We start from the raw sequence: 13,793 nt of genomic DNA on the forward strand, positions 1-13,793 counted from the left end.
GCACGGGGCACAGCTGGACCAGCCTGCCCAGGGAAAGGCCAATTAGACAGTGGCGGGAGGCAGGCACAGTCACAGGCCAAGCCAGGGACAGCTCGGGGGGGCTGATAGAGTCACCTGAGGTGACTTGAGATGAGCCTTTGCTGCTGGTTCCCAGACACCTCGAGCTCTGCTTTTCCCAGGCATCTTCTCCATCCCCTCCCCCACTCTCTTTCCTCTCTTCCTTGCGTGACCTCTCCCTTCCTGTTCTCTCTCACAGCCTTCTCTCTCTCCTGCCTTCCTTTTCCTCTCTCATATATTTCAACCAATGTCCTCCTTCAATCCTTTCTTTCTCTCTGTCTCTGTTACACACACATCGGGGTGCTAGACTGAGGTGCCCATGAGCAGTAGTGGTTGGAGATCTAATTTAATTGCCCCTGCTCCCTCTCAAAGCAAGCAGATACCCCCCGGCCCAAGCGATTTGATTTTAGGGGCATGGGGAGGCCAGGAGCTCCCACAATGCCTGCACTCACTGGCTGCTATCCGAAATCCTACCAGGAGAATTTCAGGATGTGGTTTTGCCAAAACATAACTGCTCCTGAGAAAAGTCATTGTCTAAACTCTTCTCCGTCGTTGCACCTCACAGGGAATGGGCCCTGGGAGCAAGGCTGGGAGCAGGACAGAGGAGTGGGCAGGAGAACAGGTAGTCAGAAGAAACAGAATTCTCCTGGGGGAAACGGGAGGCTGAGGAACGATGCTACCCTCAGTCCTTTCCACAGAGTTCACAGGGCCAGGCCTCTGTGTAAGTGGAACAGGTGTTCTGCAAACCTCAATAGAAAGGGTCCAGTGGAAGAGGCTTTCTGGACTTGGTCTGCCCCTTTGGGCCCCAGGCAACGCTAATTTGAGATGGACCCAGGTAGCTGCCCTAGCACAGCTTGAACGCTGTTGGGGTTCGGGGTTTTTAATTTCCTTGATCTTTTATCAAGAATAGTAAGGGAGTGTGTGAACTCATGACGTAGGAGGAGCTACATGAGTTTTACAAAAGCTAACCAAAGTCACCAGCAGTGCAGACCCTGCCTTCCTTGGCCAGGAACGGCAGGAGGAGGGTATCTGTTCTGGGTCTGAAACTGCTGCTTCTTCTGGGTTCGTTGGTCTGCTTCACACTGACCACCTCACAGGGTGGGCCCCCAGGCATTGGACTTGCAACTGGGCCCCTGAACTCATTGAAAGAATCCCAGTCTTTCTGTCTGCAGTGTCTCCCAGGTCAGTCTTTCCACCTTGCACTTCACCTCCTTTAGCCACATTTGTTCCTCTGCCACAATGCCAGCCCACCAGTGCTGAAATGCTGGGAGGCAGTGGTGCTACACGCTACCGAGACACTGCTTCCCATAGGTTCAACCATTCATTATCATTCCTTCACTCATCCATTTATTCACTGAGCGAGTTCTTACTGTGTATTAAGATCTGTGCCAGGCACTAGGCATACAGGTGGATGAGATAAATCCAGGTCCTGCCTTCATGGAGTAAAGTCTTCTGACCACAGATACCTTCCATGAAACGCCCTCTTACGACTGTGGTGGGATGTTTTTATAGACCTCTTTGGCATTAGATGGAGAAAAGGTATCTTCTGGGATGGAGGATGCCTGGAAGACTGTCCCACTACTCATAAGGGTTTTCTTCTGCAATGGCATCTAGCCAACCACCTCCTCCTGGGCTCCCTTCCCTCACTCCTGGCCCGTGAGGGCAACTGGAGCTAACAATTGGCCCTTTGCTGCTTGCTGGAAGTTTGCTGCTTATTTGTCTCATGCCCATGGGCAAGTCAGCTTCCTTAGGATGGAAAGTCCCCTCCCACAGTGTTTTGAGAGCCTGGAATTCAGTTCCTTGGAAGAAGCTGAGCTTTTCATTAGAGATCAAAGGCTGGCCCTGGGAAAGCATTCACAAAGCAGCTCTTGGCTGTCAGGGGTCCCTTTGGGCTTATCATTGCCTTTCCAGGCCCTTGTATCCTCCACTGTTCAGGGAACCAAACCATGGAGAGGCAGGAAAGTAGACGTCTGGCAGCCCAAGGAGCTGGGCCAGGGAGTAGGCCTCTTGGGGTTGATCAGACTAGAGCAAAAGAAGGTTAAACCGGTTTACCTGGAGCAGGTAAGGAAGCCAGGAAGAACAGTCCAGGAAGCTGGGTTCTGGGCACACGGCCCACTCTCCATATTCTTCATCTCCGATTTGTCTGGTTTGTAGTGAAGCAGTTAGCCTGTGAAGTAGACCCGAGACTCCTGGCTCCGCCATTCAAGACTCCCCACAACTTACCTCCTCCCCCATCTTTCCTGTACCACCTCCCCAAGCGTCCTGCATCTGAATGGATCGCAAAGGATGCATTATCTAGTCACGTGGAACTTAGATGTGTCCCAGGTTGGAGAAGTCATTGTGGGCCACTGGGAGGCTCAGAAGATATGGGAAATGGAACTCTGAGCTGTACAAGTGGAGCAGGGGAAAGGAGGAGGCACCTGGGGGCCATGTTGAGTAGGACAGAGGGTCTGTCTTTGGATACCCGCCTTGAGGCTTACAGCTCTTCCTCGCCTCTGGGCTCAGGCCTCCAGGCTTGGCCCTGAGTACTCAGGTTTGTTCTCTCCTTGCTGCCATGCGCCTTGCTCCCTTCCCCCATCGCCGAGGCCAGCCTTTCTGTGCCTTCACAGACCAGCTTGTCCTAACTGTGAGCAAGCAGGGGGTAGACGTTACAGGGAACTTACGTCACCTCATGGTGGGCCTAGAAGGGGCCCTGGAGGTGCTCCCCGCCATCTCCTGCCCCAGTGTTCACACTCCTCTGCTGGGCAATTAGTTGGCCTCAACAGGGACATCCCCAGTGATGAGGAACTTTGGGGAACGAAGTGACATTCTAAGAAATGTCTTCCCTATGTCGACCCAAATCTGCCAGAAAGAGCTTAATCCCTTTGCCTGCAGCTGTTACCTGACCCATCTCCTCTTCCCTCCTCACACCCGGACTCTTCAGCTGACAACTCAAGTCCCCTCACAGCCCCGGTCTCCATCATCAGAGTCCAGTTTACCCATGTCCCTGTTAGTACCACGGGCCTAGAAGTGGTGTCAGGACCCCAGAAGTTTCCTCCATCCTTTCTCATCAATTAAACCCTGTGAAACACAGGACCTAAAGCTTCCAGCAGCCCCACAGGATTTACCTCGCTGGGAACACCTTGGCCTACTCCATAAAGCTGGGGCTTGCCCTGGGCATTTTCTTAGGCCTGGGAGGGGGCCTGGGGCTACGGGCCAAGGTGGACTGGATGGAGCCTAAGCAATCGCACTCACCACGGCCATCCCTCTGCATCTCCCACAGAAGAGATTCAAAACCGATCCCCATGGGCACCAGCAGCTGGTCCCTTGCCATTTCACGGTTACTTCCTTAGGCAGGAACAGGCTTTCTCCTGGGGGAGCTCGGGAGAGGGATGGGTGTTGGGGAGGGAGGTGGGACCAACACGGCCATGGCATGTCCTTCCTGGGCAGGCGGGTTCCACTCTGGGAGTACCATGTGTGCACATGTAGGGCCTTATGAGGGTCCGGGTGCTGGGAGGGGGACTCTGAAGTGGTAGGGCAGGGGGACAGCACACTACACTGGACTCAGGAGGCCAGAACTCCAGCCTCAACTCGTCCTTGGACAAGCCACCCCGCCTCTTCCAGCTTCAGAATCCTCATCTGTAGAACAAATGCTGTGCACTCTCCAAGCCTCATTTAACTCGAATATTCGATGATTCCGTGAAGAACCATATTGCCTTACTTGCTAATACTTTAATACTTAACATTTCTGAGATAATGGAGGTCTTTCTTCCTTTTCCTTCCTTCCTTCTGCTTTCTTCTCTCTCTTCTTCCCACCTCATCCCTCTTTCTTTCTCTTTTCCTCTCTCCTCCATTCTCTCATTTGCTCTCATTCCCCCTCCTGCCCTTCTTGGAAGATTCCTAAGCCCCTTCTAAGAACAGACAGCATTTACTGCATGGTATTTTCCCTGAAACTACTCACTTCACTGCTTATTATTGGAGATAAAATTTATCCACAAATAAAATGCCAAGTATAATAGGCAAATGCCACAGGTCAAATGGGTTGGGGTGTCTCATCCGGCTGGGAGATTCCATCCTAGGGTTAACTTCTACCCTGAGCAGTCCAGGTTGGACAGGACGTGACAGTCTGGTGAGGTGAGGGTAGCAGTGCCAGGGGACAGAGAATGGCCATTGAGGGCCCAGAGGCAGCCAAGGCCCCGGGGGTCCGGAAGAGGTGAGAGGGAAGGTCATGTGGGACAGTGGGAGAGACACCAGGAGGGGAGTTTGTGCAAGGGATGCAAGCTCAGAATTGGGCTTTAGGGTAATGTGGCAGCTATATGGAAGATGAGTTTCGAAGGTCAGCCCCGGCCTGCCCTGCTTCTCACTGTTCCAGCTCGCTTCAAATGCTGGACATCACCACATGCTTTCCTTGACAGCTGGAGAGCAGGAGGCAACAGGCAGGAGAGCCAGGTCTGGGCTGTCCAGCTGTGGGGCCCTGGGGCCGTCACAACATCCAGTTCACAAACATCTCCTAGTTGTTGCTTTCTACTTGTCTTGCTCATGAGAGGCCTGGCCAGATGTTTGTAGCCCCAGCCAGCTGAGAGATTTGGGCAGGTTGTAGGAGCAGGTGTTATTATTGTGGGTCACAAGTCTAGGAAACTAAGGACGGACAAGTCCAAGGTCCCATCCACAGGACCGTGAGGGGAGACACCCTGGCCTCCAGGACACCGGATAACTCTGCCTGGCTTTGAAAGCCTCATCAGTAAGTAGAGGCCTTCCTCACTGGCCTCTTGTGGACAGAAATCTGCTTTTCAAAAGCCTGTTTTCTTTGCGGCTTGAGAGCAAGCTTTTCAGAAAGGAGTAAACTCTGACCCCAGCCCCAGCTTCCAGAAAGTTCTCCGCGATGACAAGTCTGAGCCTTCCCCGTCCCGCTGGTTGACTGACCTCCATCCTCTTTCTCCCCACACCACCCTTTGGGAGGGAGTCTCTTTGGCTCTCCCCTCCCTTCTGACTCTGCCGTGGGCCCTGCCCAGTGCCTGCCCCTTCCCACCACCTGTTCTGCCCTCAACTCTGAGGCAGAGGGATGCTGGGTCCATGAGTTGAGCGACAGCAGGGAACCGACACCCTGAGAACCAGCCTGGGGAGGATGGGACATGCCAGCCCAACTTCCCTGGAGACCTGGGAGGGTTTGGTTCCCATCCTACTCTCCCAGGGTCCCACATCCCTGGGAGGAGCAGGAGACAGAGAGCCCTGGTTGGCTGGTGGGCCTGCTACAGGGACTCTGGGCAGGCCTCGTGCCTGAGGCACCCACAGGCTGAGATGTTGGGTTCCCCCCCATCCTCCTCACAGCACCACCTATTCCTCCCTTCCCTCTTCCTCTGAGCACTTGAAGGTGGGGCCTCTCAGTGCTAGAGTCTTGAGGATGAAAGCCCCTTTACTTCGGGGTGACCTCATTAATCCCGATTAGAATACAGCTAGCATATTCCTCCAGCTCAGGAGGCTGCCCACTCGGGATAAGTCTCTGCCGTCTCTGGCATTCTCACTTCTTAGCCTGGCTCCTTTCTGCTCCTGCCCAGGCCCAGCCGTGAGGCTCCTCCAGCCCCCTTGACTCCATTCTCCTCATCCCCAGGTTGGATGAGAACACAGAAACCAAGGCCTAGTGTGTCCTCTGGGTGTCCTGGCTGCATTTCCTTGCCGCCCTGCTCTTTGGGAGGTCCCCTCACTGCCACCTCTCCTCTATCCAGCTTCCCAGTTCCCTGGGCTCTGGCCCCTCCCTCCCGCCCACAACTGGCTTTCAGGAAAGACTTCAGTTGAAACCTCCACTCTGTCATTTACCAGATGAGTGTCAGTGAAACTTCCAGAGCCTCAGGACCTCTGTCACTGTTCTCTCCACCCAGCTTGCCCGCAGCCCTTGGCCCCAGAGTCCCCTGCTTCTCCCTTACCTTTCCCTCCCCCGTGGGACTCTGTGGCTTCTTCTGTCCTTTGATCCACCCACTCTCCAGCTGTCAGCCTCTTTGGGCTCCCTGCCCACGAGGCACGAATCAGCCACCAGTCTCTGGCATTTGTGGAGTGACTGTTGTGTCCCGTGGGCGCCAGGTGGGCATCAGGCAAGCCCCGCGATGTGGGCTCCCCCTGCCCCAGCTGTGCAGGGCTGGACCTGAGCCTCCTCCGCAGCCCTGCCCCGCCTCGCTCAGGCCCCAGCCCCCTGATGAAGGTGTTGCTCCCAGCCAGCTCTCAGGGGGCGCCAATAGTCAGCATCGATTTTCTGAATTTTAAGATGTGCATGTTTTTCTTTAGATTTCTGAATGGAATATGTGTCTTACACTTGCTGTGTTTCTTTAATGTGGTGGTTTGGTTCTGGGAGACCCCTCTTTCTCCCCACTCCCTAAAAATGTTATTTAGCTCATGATAAATCTTTCAACTGATGGCATTTCAGCCCTGGGGGAAATACGATAAATGGATAGTGTAATCAGGACATCTGGAGATTATGTTTTAACCCAAAGGAGTAACTCTAATGGGAAAAATTGTAGGTTGTCTATTGATGGGGATATTTTGGGATGTCAGTGTTGTTCAGACGTCCCTGATCATTGGCTTGTCATGGCCTGGATATCTACCCTAAGAACGTCCCTCTTCTGGTGTTAGAGACCAAATACAGCAGCTATTATCTGCTACTTTCACAGACTCCCACATGACATGGGGCTGAGAGAGGCTGGGGACCCCAGAATGGGTGTTTCTTGGCTTCAATTCCCTTCTGAGCAGGGGTGATGAGACTGAGAACCCTCTGTGGATGGAGATGACAGGGGAGAGGGACACAAGGCCCGGAACGGCAGTCAGAGGACCTCTGCAGCTAGAAATTTCCTAAAATATTATGGGACAAACAGATACTTTGGCTCACCCTTCTCCTGCTGTCCATCCTAGAGAGAGGGCACCTGCTCTCACTTCGCAGTGCATCAACTGGAAGGCACAGGTTCCAGGAGAGTGGAAATTGCTCCAGGTGAGGAGAGTCTGCCCTCTTCCTAATGGGCTTCCATAGAAACCTGAAGGCTCCCCGTCATGGGGTGGGCACCCTCATGCCAGGATGCTGGCCAGCCGTGCCTGACCTGTCCCTGCCAAGCCGTAGTATTAAAACCCAGAGCTCACCTGGGCCCTACTTGCCACTCTCTGTCCCTCTCAATTTCAAACCAGTTTGCCTTCAACCAGCTTCAGTGCATGAGTCCCCTTGAGCCACTGATTTTCCCTCAGTCCCTCCAACAGTCAGTCAACAGGTCTTCACTGAACGCCAGCTCGAGTGAGGTGCGTGGGGATCCAGAAACAGTAAGACACGAAGCTCAGCCAGCTGGGGGTGGCGAGTGTGAAGAAGCAGCTCAAGGTAGCCAGCACCAGGTGCCAAATGTGTGATACAGACAGGGCGTTCTACAGGAATTCAGAGGAAGAAGGCGTCCCTGGGGCTGGCGGGCAGGGGAGGCATTCTTGAGAGAGTTGAGAGGTGACCTTTAAAGACTGGGAAGGCAGCTGGCAAGGCGTGAGCAAAGGCCCCTCAATGGGAATGTGTGTGGCGTGTCTGGAGTTTTGAGTAGACTGACGTGGGTGGCTGGGGCAGGGCTGGGTGGGGTTAGTGGGGTCCAGAGGATGGAGCTACTACGAGGCTAAGGGGTGTGCATCTAAGCAATGGGGATCTCCCCTTTTGAAGGCAGACCAGTTAGCAAACTTGGCTAAAATGCTTTGCTCTGTGTATGGGGTTGGCTTTCTTCCTCTGGGACGGCACTGTCCAATATGGAAGCCATTAACCATGAGTAGGCTATTGAGCCCTTGGAATGTGGCTGGTCCAAACTGAGATGTATTATAAGTGCAAAACATACACTGGATTTTGAAGACTTAGTCCAAAAAAAAACCAATGTAAAATATCTCAGTAATATTTTATATTGAGTACATGTTGAAATAATAACATATTGGATATATTGAGTTATGTACCATATATTATTAAAATTAATCTCACCTGATTCTTTTTACTTCTTTAGAGGTGGCTACTGGAAAATTTACAGTTATATACGGAGCTCACACTATGATTCTTTTGGACAGTGCTGAATTGGATTCTTTACAATATCCTTTTTCTAGCCTACTCCCTTTCTCTATGGTCATCCCTGCCTTTCACTTCTTCTCCTCAGCTTTCAACAGCTCTCCTCTCCTGTTCCTGCCTTCTTTCCTTCTGTTACGTTGGCCTTCTCCTTCTCTTTTTATGGTCACAAGTGACGATAGATGGTGGAAGGAGGGAGGAGGGGTAATCAGGCCACAGCCCCTGGACTCATTGAAGTCAGAATTCACCAGGCAGAGAGGCCCTACTTATCAGGCACACTTGTGGGACTTAAGCTTCTAGATCATTCTTTTCTGGTTCACTTGAGGGCAATCAGAAATTCTTTTTATTTTCATTTGGTTTTGCAAATATTTATCTTTAAAATATTTAACAAAAATCTATCAATGACATGCACGTCATTTACAAAGTCGAATAGCACCAATATAAGACACAATATAAGAATTTAGTAAAACCGCGATTGTCTGCTCCTTGCTCTCCCACCACAATCCTACTGCCTGAAGCTCGACACTTCCAACTCTCCCTCGGGTATTTATTTCCTGAAATACATAAACTACTAAGTCAATTTATAAATACATTCTTATACTGACATTTATTGATTTTTCAACTTTGATGTCTATTTTCTTATTATGGAGGAAATGTCTTTTCTGTTAAATGTCTTTTCTGTTTAATATTAATGCTTGTTTTGTTATTAATATATAAATATTGTTCACTGCTGAGCCAAGTAGTGCATAAAAATTACACTTTCTTGCACAACTTTTTCTCTTCATGGAGGTAAATAATTACTTGCTTTCTATGACATTTTTACAAATTCTTACCAAATTCTCTATGAAATTGTAAAATTCCTTCAAACACTATTTTCATGTGGCCAAATCTATTGGTAATCCTAAATTTTCCATCCCCTGGCCCCAGATACCCTCTTGGAATGCCCACCGACCTGCTCCCTTGAATGATGCCAGAGCCCCTGCACAGCTGAATGGGAAACCCCACCTCTTTCAGGGATCACCTCCAGTTCTTTGTTCCTCTCTCTTGGTTTGTGTCAGTACATTTTTGAGAAAGGGTGCTGAGCAGGTTATTTTTTTGAGTCCCTGAATGTTTGAAAACGTCTTTCATCTATTCTCACCCTTGATTAATAGTTTGGCTGGGTATAGAACTCTAGATTGAAAATCTTTTTTTCCCCCTTAGTCCCTTGAAGGCAGTTACTCTACTGTTTTCAAGTTTCTGATGATGTTCTTGAAAAATCTCATGCTGTCTTGCTTCCTGGCCCTTTGTATGGCCCCTCTTTGTTTTCTCTCTGGAAGGTGTTAGAATCGTCTCTCTGCCCCCACTGTTTGGACATTTCACAGTCAGATGCCTTGGTGTAGGGTTCTTCCCCCATCTATTTTGCTGGAAATTCAGACCTTCTGTGCTGGGAAATAGTTTTTGCAATTTTTTTCATAGTTTCCTCCCCATCATATCCTCCGTGCTTTCCCTCTTACTAGTCAAATGTGGAATCTTCTGACTGGATCATTCACTGTTGACATCATTTTTCTCCTATCTCCCTTCTCCCTGTGTCCTTGCTCTCCCTCCTGAGAAATTTCCAACCCTCATATTTAGAACTTCCAAGAGCTCTCTTTCTTATTTCTCATTACTCCTTTTAAAAGAGCTTCTCGTTGTTTCATGGATCCAACATCTTATTTCCCTGAGGACATTAATTATAGTGTTTTGAAGTTTATATTTTCCTGGTCCCTGTATTACCTCTGTTCCTCTGAGCTCCTTCTCTTTTCTTTTGCTTTTAGTTTGGTACTTTTTCTTTTCACTTTGTAATCTTCCTCAAGAGACCGGTCACCCTTGGGCTGTCTGTTCATACTGAAAGGTAGGTCACTAAAAGCTTCCAGAGGCTGTGTGTGTGTGTGTGTGTGTGTGTGTACTTTTCAATTTATGGGCTTCATTACAGATTGGCCACTTTGGGCCACAACTATTTTATTGGGGTACTCCTAACCAGAAGTATCTATACAGCTCTTTCTGGAGCAGTTTCTAGACCAGGGCTGTGGAGGGTGCAGGCAAGGGGCATAAGGTGGCAGCATTTTCAGAACCAGGTGGTCAAAAGGGGCAGGGGTTTCCAAATTTCCATGTATGTGGTACTGCACCCCACCCTCCTCTGTTGGAGCTTCCCTGGCTCAGTTTCCCTGCAAAATGCCAGGAAGAGGGAGGGGCAGTGGTCAGGGCCCTGGATGGAAAAGGGGAGAAGCCCTGGGCAGAACTCCTTCTACACAGACTTGTAGTCAGCCTTTCAGTTCTCACTCTCTCTCCTGCCTTCCAAAGTAGCCACTGCCTTCACCTCCTGAGTCTTCCAGCACGTGCGCAGGATCTGTCCACTTCTTGTTGACCTCCCCTTCAGTAGGCACTTGATTTCCAATTTCTCAGCTCTGCTGATTCCCTCATCTGCTTTCCATCTTCCAAAAATCTGTTGACATCTGTTGCCTGCTGATGTCACCTCTCCTGTTCTCTCTGTCCTTGTCTATCTTCTCTTTATTCCTTTGCTCTCATTTCAGTGGGGTTAGGGAAAGAGCAGACAGTGTTGAACCTGCCATGTTTAGCAGGAAGTCTCTGCAAGCCTCTCTAAAATGCCGAAATTAAAGGACTGCTTGCATCATCAAAGGACTCCAGTGCCGAGAGCTGGATCTTTGCTCACAGAGAACTTATAAGGCTTTCTTGTCATCAAGCTCAATTTTATTTAGAAAAGTAGTGGAGACTAGATTAAATGTCACCTAAGCCCAGCTTATTCCTGGAAATATTTGCTTTGAAGTAGATTATAATAGTATTAACAAATTATTTAATTATTATTTAAATAAAAACTATTTTGCATGATTAGTTTTTTCTTAAAACTGAATGGAAAACAACTTCTGCTTGTTTTCTTTCTAGAAGTTAGGGCTCCCTACACCTGGGTCCTGGCTAGCCAAGATTTCAGTGTAGTTCAGAGCTTGGCTAGGCTGGACTCAGTTTTCTCTAGGTGGCATCTATTAAAAAAGATCCTGGAGCCGGCCTGGTGGTATAGCAGTTAAGCTTGCATACTCTGCTTTGGCAGCCCGGGGTTCGCTGGTTTGGATCCTGGGTGCAGATCCATGCACCACTTATCAAGCCATGCTGTGGCGGCATCCTACATATAAAATAGAGGAAGATGGGCACAGATGTTAGCTCAGGGCCAATCTTCCTCAGCAAAAAGAGGAGGATTGGCAGTGGATGTTAGCTTAGGGCTAATCTTCCTCAAAAAGAAAAAAAAGATACTAAAGTCAATGAGGTTACATGGGAGGAGTCTAATTCAAGAAAGCCAAAATGCCTTCACAGACCTTAAAAATCTGTTCATAAATATGTTAATTTTAAAAAGGGATGCTTATCTATTAATTAAATATTAATTATCTATTAATTAATCCTCCCCCCCTCCAACACATATACACACAGAGCCCTTACTTGGTAGCCTTAAAGATGACCACGTGTATATAAAAGTGAAGACACTTCTGTGTTCTAATGAAAGGCTTGAGTTGCACCAGCTGCAGGGTGTCCCCAGGGCGGGACAGGTCTGTGGGGTTGGGGTGCAGCGCTGGTCCTCATGGAGCTTTCTCTGTCTTCGCCTCTCCAGGTGCCCCCTTTCAAAGGTCTCAGCATCCGCACGCTACCTCCTGCCGCCACTTCCACCTGGGCCCCCCGCAGCCGCAGCAGCTCGCGCCCGACTTCCCCCTGGCCCACCCCGTGCAGTCGCAGCCGGGCCTCAGCGCCCACATGGCCCCGGCCCACCAGCACAGCGGCGCCCTGCACCAGTCGCTAACCCCGCTGCCCACCCTGCAGTTCCAGGACGTCACAGGTCCCTCCTTCCTACCTCAGGCCCTGCACCAGCAATACCTCCTGCAGCAGCAGCTCCTGGAAGCCCAGCACCGCAGGCTCGTCTCGCACCCCAGGTGGGTGCTGCCTGGGGAGGGGGCGGGGTGAGGAGGGCTGGGGGCGGGGCTTAGGGCAGGACACCGGCTTCTAGCCCCCCAGGCGTGGCCCGGAGTCACCAACTGGGTCTCCGCGCAGGAGGCAGCTTTTGCTCCCCTTAGAGGCATTCATTTCAGGCAGTGATTGCTATCGTGACCCTACACGGACTCCCTCCAAAGCTAGCGTGTCTCTGTCGCATCACCCAGGTGGAGGGACAAGGGCTGGGTAACTGGTGGTCTATGACGCTCGCATGGACTTTTGCACCATGTGAGAGATTTGACTAGGGGACCCCTCACGTCCCCTCTAGCTTGATGATCACCTGGTTCCAACACCCAGCATCCCTAAGCGATACCAAAGGACGGTCTGCTTGGAGAGACCAGCTATGAAACAAGTGCAGAGTAAAGTTAGAAGACCCTAATCAAATGGGTCTGAAGTAGTTGTGGGACTCCAGGCAAGTCGCTTCACTTCTCTGATCCTCCTCAGCTGTCAAGAGAGAGTTGGACTAGATCAGTGGTTCTCAAACAGTTTTGTCTCAGGACCCTTTACACTCTTAAAAATTATTGAGGGAAACAGTGAGCTTCTGTTTATGTGGGTCATGACCATTGGTACTTACCATATTAGAAATTAAAACAGAGAATTTAAAAAGTATTTATTAACTCATTTTAAAATACAATAACAAAAGTATGTTAACACCAATAGTATCTTTTTCAAAGAATAGTTACATATAAATGTAGTGAGAAGAGTTAGTTTTTTTACATATTTGCAAATCTCTTTAATGCTTGGCTTAACAGAGGACAGCTGTGTTCTCACGTCTACTTCTGCATTCAGTCTGTTGCAGAATCACATGTCACATAGTTTCTGGAACACTCCACTGTTCCCTTGTGAGGGAACGAGAGTGAAAAAGTAAATGATATCATAGTAGTATTATGAAAATAGTTGGACCTCATGAATCCCATGAAGGAGGCTTGGGGACCACCAGGGTTGCTTGGCACACACTTTGCAAACCGCTGGACTACATGATCTCTAAGGCCCTAAGTGTCCATGTCTGTAGGGGTTGGGGTGCCTGGGACAAAAGGTGAGTGTTGTAGGACGTCAGAGGGAGGAGGTCACCATGATCTGGAGTTTTCAGGGAGGCCTTCCTGGAGGAGGTGGGCTTCGACCTGGGCCAGGAAAGCTGCGAGGCTTCCTTGGAGTTTGGGAAGAAGGATGAAGCTCTCTAGGCTGTGGGCTTGGGCTGGCTGGGGCTGCTCAGAGCTCCTGGGAGCCGGGCTGGCCCTGGGCAGCCCCTGATGCCAAGGACCCTTCCTCCCTTCCGGTGCAGGCGGAGTCAGGAGCGTGTGTCTGTCCACCCCCACCGCCTCCATCCAAGCTTCGACTTCAGCCACCAACTCCAGACGCCTCAGCCCAGGTATTTGGCTGAGGGCACCGACTGGTGAGTCTTTGGGGTCCCTGGGGGAGTAGGGAGGGAGGAGGTCTTACCTGATCCGTCAAGTTCCTGTTTCCTTCGCTAGAATGGTGCAAGACATCTGGTCCTGAAGCTCCAGCCTTTGCCCTGTCCCCAGCCACCCTCAGGGCCAGACGGCCCCCACCCAGCCTGGTTCCAGCAATTAGCTCAGACGTGGCTGGGGGCCATCATGTGCCCAGCCTGGGGCTCAGTGCACCTGGTCCTGTTAGGAAGGGGGGGGCAGGGATACAAAACATTCCCCAAGCTCAGTGAGGCCTGGGGACCAGTGCC

At 50.5% G+C, this 13,793-nt stretch overlaps 1 protein-coding gene across 1 annotated transcript in view; it reads left to right on the forward strand.

The window, feature by feature from the left end:
• ARK2C (arkadia (RNF111) C-terminal like ring finger ubiquitin ligase 2C) overlaps positions 1-13,793 on the forward strand; it is a 104,668-nt gene that overhangs the window by 75,179 nt on the left and 15,696 nt on the right. Inside the window, exons 2-3 of the mRNA XM_023647740.2 lie at positions 11,724-12,039; positions 13,380-13,490. Of these exons, the coding sequence (XP_023503508.1) occupies positions 11,724-12,039; positions 13,380-13,490 (427 nt within the window). The remainder of the gene's footprint in view (positions 1-11,723; positions 12,040-13,379; positions 13,491-13,793) is intronic.

Source organism: Equus caballus, chromosome 8 (genome assembly GCF_041296265.1).
Source record: "Equus caballus isolate H_3958 breed thoroughbred chromosome 8, TB-T2T, whole genome shotgun sequence".
Lineage (NCBI taxonomy): Eukaryota > Metazoa > Chordata > Mammalia > Perissodactyla > Equidae > Equus > Equus caballus.